Source organism: Acanthisitta chloris, unplaced genomic scaffold, assembly GCF_000695815.1.
Source record: "Acanthisitta chloris isolate BGI_N310 unplaced genomic scaffold, ASM69581v1 scaffold23314, whole genome shotgun sequence".
Lineage (NCBI taxonomy): Eukaryota > Metazoa > Chordata > Aves > Passeriformes > Acanthisittidae > Acanthisitta > Acanthisitta chloris.
In genome coordinates, this window is record NW_008671346.1 from 50570 (window position 1) to 59013 (window position 8444).

General features: G+C 52.8%; 1 protein-coding gene across 1 annotated transcript in view; it reads right to left on the reverse strand.

Moving 5' to 3' along the window:
- Positions 1 to 1474: 1474 nt before the first annotated feature.
- Positions 1475 to 8444, reverse strand: part of STK25 (serine/threonine kinase 25) — a 15120-nt gene continuing 8150 nt past the window's right edge. The window contains 8 exon segments of the mRNA XM_009074070.1: positions 1475 to 1840; positions 3080 to 3216; positions 4117 to 4188; positions 4486 to 4600; positions 5427 to 5572; positions 6079 to 6264; positions 6503 to 6660; positions 7814 to 7922. Of these exon segments, the coding sequence (XP_009072318.1) occupies positions 1801 to 1840; positions 3080 to 3216; positions 4117 to 4188; positions 4486 to 4600; positions 5427 to 5572; positions 6079 to 6264; positions 6503 to 6660; positions 7814 to 7922 (963 nt within the window). The 3' untranslated portion in view covers positions 1475 to 1800.

Here is an 8444-nt window from a genome sequence, read left to right on the forward strand (position 1 = left end):
CAGCCTGTCCTCCCCTGCCACGGCTCCTGCCCACATCAACCTTTCCTCCCAGGCAGCAGTGGGTTTGCTCTGTGCTCCCTCCCTGCAGGGTCCAAGCTGCACTCCCACAGCTGAACACAACTCAGCAGAGCTCCAGGAGCAGCACCTGTTCTCCATGGGACAAGTTCAGAGTGTTGCTGAGCCTGGATTTATCCATCAGGAAGAATGAAGGATAGTCGTAAGCCACAGGGAACACCACACCCCGGGACGAGGGAGTGAGTGCGCAGTCCTGAGCCAGGGGCAGCCACTCACAGCCTGCAGCTCTGAGCCCAAGTACCAGAAATCAAGCCTTGTTTCTAACCACGGGGCCTGTCTAAAAAAAAATGCTGAACAGCTCCAGCCTTTGCTCTCAGCAGCTCCAGGTGAGCCACATCATCCACACACACTCACACAGACCCAGACAGCCAAGGCCGTGCTGACTTTGTGGGAATCTCCACAACTAGAGCAGCTCCCTAAGCAACCACTGCCAGGAGTTATTTCCTGTGTTCCTAGACCTTTAACCTCTAGATTTAAGGTCTGTGTGCTTACCTGAACTACAGATTTACTTTATAAACTAGTATGATACAGAAAGCAAAGCTCCTTGGGGATGGCTCTTGCTGGAATACCTTAAGCAGCCATGACAGGGAAGTAGATGGTTCAATTTTTCTGCTACCAACACCAGCCTGGCTCGCTGGAGCAGAGCCCTGGCTGCAGCAAGTTTTGATCCCAGGGGCCAGAAAGGGAAGGCTGAGAAGGGGAGAGAGGCCTAGAGCAGCTTGTGGGAAGCCCCAGTGCCACCACAGCCCCCTCTGCCGTAAGTCATCTGGTTTAGGCCTCCTGCAGAGGACAGTCATTGCCCCAAGTGCTGCAGTGTCCCTCTGCCTTGTGAGCTGAGGCCCCGCAAGTGCGTTTGGTGTTCCCCACCCCTCTGTTACCCCTCCTGCCCCGGGATGTCTGCTCAGCTCAGAGCTCAGCACAGCCTGCCTGTCTGGTTGCTTCAGCTGCCAAAAGCACCGAGGGCAGGAACTCCATGAGTTCCCACAGCAAACGTACCCACTTTGCCTTCCAGTCCCTGGAGAGCCAAGGCAAGTTCTGCTGTTGCCTGAAGTAGATGAACCAAGGCCTAATACAAAATGATGTCCCAGAGACAAAAAAAAGTACAGTCAGCAAAGTCATCCTCCTGTGAAATGACAGGCTGGGAAAGAGCAGCAGTGTCAGCTCAGCTGCTGCTGCCCTGGAAAGTGTTTCTTACGTGTGTGTGAAGGTGGTGGAGTGATCTCCAGCACCACTGGAGAGCTGCTCTCACTTCTGAGAGGCCCTAATGCATGGAGAGCCTCCCAGCACCCCTGCACTCACACACAACTGCTCACAAACACTTCTGTAGGAAGGGCAGGAGGCTAAACCCATCAGACTCGCCTGTGAAACATTTCTCAGTGGAGGAGGAACTCCTTCATTCCAGGCATTTACCAGGAACAAGCTGTGAATCAAACCAAGCCAAAATGGACACATCCATAGGGAAACAATTAAAAACTGCATTGATTACCTTGTAAAAACAATCAGACCACCCATCTCGGGTTCTGCAAAAGGTCTGAATTGTACTTGCATCGCAAACCCCACCCTGGGTTATCATGGAAACACGGTGAACACGAAGGCTCTGAAATGTCCTGGAGTCCGTCACACAATGTCACATCCAACGCAGATGGTGGTCTGGATTAGAGATGTAGTTCCTATGAAGCTGGAGAAATCCTTCCCCCCTGGCAGCAGCAGCAGGGAACGTGGGTGTCAGCGGGCGGAGCTCAGGTGGTTCCGACTGTGTGAAAACCTGTGCAAAGAGCAACAGGAACAGGTCAGTACTGGTGTTTGGCAGCACTCAGCTGGGAGAGGGGCCCTGCCCCAGGCAGGGATGGGTCTGTCCCCACACTCCTGCCCCTGCCAGGCTTTGCTGGATACAAGTCCTGAAAGGCAAATGTAGCAATTTAACAGAAGGACAAACTCCTTTCCAGGCTCTTCAGATTCATTTCTAAACTAGTAAGAAATTTTCCACACTTGTGTTTTACAGTGAGCAAGCACCAGTGTCTCTGAGGTCCTGCCAGCCCCCAGACAGTGCCTTGGGCGCCAGCCCAGGCAGCAGTGCCATTTCTAGAGTGATGCTGAACAGCTTCTCTGCAGTCACCCCCGAGCACCTCCCACTCGGCCAGAGGCTCAGGTTGTGCAGGGTCCAGGACACCTTGACCTCTGTGGGTCAGCCAGAAGGATGGGAGTGTTCTCCTCCAGCTTTAAGTGATCATTAGGTGACGGATCTACTGAGACCCATGGCATGTTTGCTGCAAAGCCTGGATGACAGAAACAAAGCCCTCCAGGCTGGGCAGTGCTTTTGGTCCCAAATAGCTAAAGCTCTTCTTTGGTCCACAGCAGCACGAACAGCACAACCAGGGGCTCAGGCCAGTGTGGGGTTAGGAGAGGCACGTCCTGCCTGACCAACCTGTTCTCCTCTGGCCAGGTGACCTACCTAGTGGACAAGGGAAAGGCTACGGATGTTGTCCACTGTCTCCCACAGCATTCTCCTGGAGGAGCTGGCAGCCACAGCCTGGACAGGTACAGTCTTTTCTGGGTGCAAAACTGGCCCAGAGGGTGGTGGGGAATGGAGGTACATCCAGCTGGGGCTGGTCACCAGTGGTGCTCCCCAGGGCTCAGTGCTGGGGCCAGTCCTGTTCAGTCTTTACTGGTGTGTGGATGATGAGATTGAGCACACCCTCCATATGTTTGTGGATGACAGTAAGCTGGGTGGGAGTGTGGATCTGCTGGAGGGTAGGAAGACTCTGCAGAGGGACCCAAACAGGCTGGACCCATGGGCTGAGGCCAACGGAGTGACATTCAACAAGGCCTGTCCAGGGTGAGGAAGGACTTCTGAGGCAGGAAGAACTGCTTGCATGCAATGAGAGCAGTTGAAAGGAGTGACACAGGGACTGTCAGCTGTCATAAACATTCACTTTGGTCTGCCTTGAATGCTCAGCACCAACCCTTCCCGCAGCTCCACCCCAGCTCCCCCTGGGACGCTCACCTTTGTACCCGTTCCACCATGTGTGCTATCAGTTTGTCAGAGATGCCTGGGCAGGACTCCTCAGCCAAGCTGAAGGCATTCTCCAGCTCCTCCATGGCTCCCACATTGCCTCCAGTCTGCTTGTGCTTATCTTTGAGCTGCAACCCAGAAACAGCAGGTTAGGTCCTCACCTCGGGGCCACACAGTGCAGCACAGACCTGAGGGCCATTTCCCTTTCTGTATGACTCCACCACGGTGCGGGAGGGCACCCACACTCTACTGGAACAAGCCAAAAAAGGCTTTCTGTAGGTCAGGAAAGTGGGAATCCAGTGTGTGGGGTTCAGCCTTTCCTGGAGGTACTCATGGCAGCACTGGTGCTCGGCCTGCAGGAGTCTGTTGCTGGAAACCCCCATTCCCACCCCCTGCAGCAATCCTCACCTTGTTCCCACAGCTGCTGATATGTGACAGCCCCTTCCCCAGTACACCATCACACAAGGAGCTGAACTACAACCAAACTCCCTGTTGAACAAGCAGTGCCTGCCAGCCTACCACTCTCCAGTTCAATTAAGCTCCCATTAGGCCACTCAGATTAAAGGGCTTTACATAAAACTCAGTTCTTTGCCTGCAATTCTAGTATCAGCCTTTCCTGTTGTTGGAGCTCACCTTCCCTCCATGCTCCAGAAAGCAGGACAATGTGAACACTAATCCCCAGTAGCAGTCATTCCTGTGCCCCATCCCCTGCTGGAAACAAACAGCTCCCAGCCATAAAGGGCAACTGTCTGCTCACTGCTTGGCCCTCCAGGCCCAAATGTAATTTTCCCTCCCTGCCCCACAAGGTTTCCAGATTTGCAGTTGCCCACACCTGTTAATGACCCCCATGGGTCATGTTGAGTGTTAACATCCAGCAACACACACAGAGGCAAGGTGTGTAAGAGATTAACAAACAGCACCTCAGTCAGATTTCCCTTCACAAAGCCCAGTCCCAGCCCCATTTACTTATCCATGTCAAGTATCTCTTCATCTCCAACCAAAACAGACACCAAAAAGGTTCTACTGACCTCCCCAAAAACTGGGTGAACAAGAGTAGAGAGACACTGGGACCGTGGCTGCCTCTTGATGGGCTCAGTAGGCTGGAAAGCAACAGGAAATGAAGTTACAAGCACAGGTCAAAACCTCCATGGGCACATGATTCACTACGCCTCTGGTGAATTCATAGCACCTCCATGGCACTCCCCTCACCAGGTCTGGAGAAAGCCATGGGTCACAGCACCCTGACAATGTGCAAGAGGCAACTGCAGAGCACCAGCCCTTGTTGCCAGACTGAAGTAAACTTCTGTCAGAATCAGGAGTGCCTGGTGGCTTCTCCCAGACACCCAAACACCTGTGCTAGTTCAGTCTACTTCTGAAAGGGCAGAGAGCACACAGACCTTCTGGGAACCATGAAGAGCCATCCCTTTGTGCAGCTTGCTCAAGGAGTTGGGGCGAATGGTTGGTGGGAATGTCCAGATGGGACCTTGGTCTCCGTCCTCAGCATCTCCATCACTGCCAAGGAAAAGGGGAAGGTTGAGATAAAGCCACAGTTCCACATGTTGGGGGTTTGCCTGTGCATTCCCAGCCTCACACGCTTTGCCCCACCTGCCATAACACTGCAGGGTCTCAGCATTTCCCTGTTCCAGAAAACATCCTAAAGAGAAACAGCTTCAGTCCCTTCAGCCCATATACAGCACCAGAGAGAGCGGAGCTAAGTACCACACCATCCTTCCAAATCACCACAGCCACCTTCCCACTCCAGTCAGCTGGAAGACACTTCTAGTGCCGGCTCAATTTGGGAGAATTTAGAGACAATTGAAGGTCACAATTTGAGGGACAAGGCTTAGATGTTACAGGCCAAGCTCCCAGAGCCCTTGGTCACTCGAGCTGCTGCCCCAGAGTGCCCTCTCCCCACCTGAGGCTCACAGCCTGGCTGTCCTGCACAGCAGCAGCAAAGCTCTCTACCCACGAGTACAGGAACACACGACAGCTCTGGCCACGGTCACCGAAGCCTGTGGCTCTGTCGTTAACAGAACATGCAGCACCTGCACAGATCCAGGCACCAGGAGCCCTGATGTACTAGTTACACACAGACTGGGTGTTTCTTGGCACTGCTCTGATTTCTTACACCCGGCAGAGTAACAGCAGAACAGAGAACCAGGCTCCACAGAGAGGTACCAGCCTGGCTCTGCAGGCAGCTGCCACCTGCTCCCACACGGATGCTCACAGGAGTCTCTGAGCTGCTGCAAGATCTCCAGTGGAGGTGGGGAAAGGACTGAGCCCCCCAGGGCACATAGGGTGCAGCAAGGACACCCTTCCCTGCAGAACATGTACGTACATATCGGAATCACCGGAACTGGAATCTTCTCCGTGGCCCTCTGACTTCCAGCGCTTGAATCGGTCGATCAGCTCCATCAGGAATGAGGTCTTCTTGGTGTAGCGTGTGATGAACTTGTGCTTTAGCAATTCTTTAGCTGTTGGCCTCTGGAGCAGACAAGGAAAGCATGTCACACCTAACCAGCTCTGCACACCAAACATGCAACACAGAGCTCAGTGGGATCATGGAATGCCCCAAGCTGGAAGGGACCCACAAGGACCATCGAGTGCAAGTCCTGGCCCTGCACAGGATACCCCAGCAATCCCACCATGTGCCCACAAGCACTGTCCAAACACCCCTTGAGCTCTGTCAGGCTTGAGGCTGTGACCATTGCCCTGGGGAGCTGTTCAGTGCCCAAACACCTCTGGGGGGAGAACTTCTTCCTAATATCCAACCTAAACCCCACACACACAGCCTCAGGCCATTCCCTTGGCTCTTACTGCTGACCACCAGAGAAGAGTGTGACTGCCCCTCTGCTTCCGCTCCTGAGGAACTCCTGCCAGGCTCTGGAAGCTCAGCACTTGGTCTCCCCAGGAGCCTGGCTCCTTCCTGCTAAAGGGATCTCTGACCCTGCTGAGCTTCCCCCAAACCCACGGGTGGCAGCAGTACTCACAAATCTCGGGTCCTTGTTGAGGCAAGCTTCCACAAACTCCTTGAAGGGCTTGCTGTGGTGACCCTCAAGTGTTGGAGGGTTGTTTTTGGGGATCAAAAAGAGAACCCTCATAGGGTGCAAGTCAGAATTTGGAGGCTCTCCCTTTGCTAGTTCAATGGCTGTAATCCCAAGGGACCAGATGTCTGCCTGAAAGAAGAGCAAGAACAGTATCAGCACAGAACAGCAAGGAGCAACTCTGCAACATGAAAGCACACAGCTTTAGCACAGACTGATCACATAAAATCACAAACTTCTCCAGCAGGCCCTGAACCAGAACAGGAAAAAAATCACTCCTGCAGCAAGCAGCACTTCCAACCCCTGCTCCAGCCCTAGCACCACCTCATGCATGGCAGCCCCAAGTGCAATTCTCCTGCTCCCAACTCACCTTGAAGTCATAAGCAGATTGTTTGATGACCTCTGGAGCCATCCAGAATGGAGTCCCCACAAAGGTGTTCCTCTTGATTTGGGTGTCTGTCAACTGCCCAGCCACCCCGAAGTCAGCCAGTTTCACATCTCCTTGCTCCGAGAGCAGCACGTTGGCAGCTGCTCACACAAACAAGCATTAGGTCTGCTGGGCCACCTCCAACCACACAGGACTGAGCACTGACAAGGGACCTCCTGTGCCATCCCCCTCCACCCCAGCAGTAACCCTCAGCTCAGATCTCCAGCCTCACACCACTCTCACGCTCTGAAGTCTGCTGGGACACATGGAACAAGTTCATGCACTTGGCTGGATCAGAAGGGGAATATTGCTAGGGTAGAAGCAAGGAGTAGATGTCAAGAGCCATAGAATCTGTGACTCCTGGCCACACAAAGAAGGGAGTAACACGGCTTCAAATAGCTTTGTTTTCAGAGTAGCATTCAGCACAGGTTATATAGCAGATCCTTCTGAACAGCTCAAGTCCTGATCTTGTACTTCTTCCCACTCACTCAGCTTAGTACAGGTGACATTGTGCAGGTTTGGGAATGGGGGTTTTCTGCAGGACTTTTAATTCTGAGATCCTACCTACAAACTTCCAGCATTTCCCCTCTGCTGGCAGCCAAACAAAAATGTGCAGCCTTACACACACAACAGAACCTTCACTCCACACCTCCCTGCACGAGGTGCCTGTGCTCTGCCTGCTCACACCCCTCCTTGCAGCAGGTCAGAGCAGGGAGCACCCAGCAGTGCCACAGCTCTGCCCTCCCACCCTCCTGCTGTCCTGGGCTCACTGACACTGCTCCTTGGGAGCCAGATGCCAGTTCTGTCCACACTGCATGCAGCCAATGGCTTTAAAAACCAGTAACAGGATAAGCTGACAAAAGCTGCCCTGATTTTCTAGGGCTGTGAACCCTGTGTGAGGACAGCTCACCTTCACTGTGAGCTATAACCACACGCCCTCGTGGTCCAGCAGCAAAGCAAATGTCCAGACATAAGAGTCAGCTAATGTCTGAGCATGCCTTTCATCGACTGCCTTACTTTAGCTCCCTGCCTGTCCAGCTGAACTGCCAGGGAAGAGCTACAGATGCTTACTGTCACTCCAAACCCTAAAGACATGAAAACCATGAGTTGTGATACAGTGACAAGCATCAGATTCACAAACAAGCAACCCAAGAGGAAAAGCAGCACTGAGTCTTTGAAACCTCACAGATTATCACTGTATAATCCTTCTGAATCTTATGTTAGTAACATCCCTTACAAGCTCTCCAATCTTACCTTTGATGTCCCTGTGGATCTTCCTCTCTGAGTGCAGATAATCCAAACCCTTTAGGATTTCTCTCAGAATAGTAGCTATGTAAGTCTCCTCCAGTGGTCCTGGCTTCAGCTGATAAAGTGCAGAAAGATGACTTAAAGGAAGGTCACTGATGCCTTGGATTTTCCAACCTCTCAGTTTGTTACTTGCAAACCTTGGCCAAGCAGGTCACACAGAGCACAAAGCACCTCCTGCAAGCCTTGTGTGCATCCTGCTCACAGAACAGACTGTGCACCTGGCAGCACTACATGGAAAACCTTTGGGGGATTCTCTGCTGGTCTATCAGTCTGTTAAAGACTTCCCAGACAAACAGTAGGATTCTCATCTCTTCCTCTGGCTGGAAATGCATTAGTGAACCGAACATCTTAACGGTTGCTCTTGTTCAGGCCTCTCTGCTAGCACACAGGAACTGAGTTCTAGCCTCTGCAACAGCCCAGAGACATCAACCCCCAGGCTGTGGAGTATTATATCAAAGCTCTTTGTCCTGCCCTCTCGGTGCAATAACTGAGGTTCTGGCACTCGGATGACTTCTGCTGATGAACACCCTCACTACACCTTTCTCCAAGTCACTGCAGGCTCGGCAGTTTTCCCTAC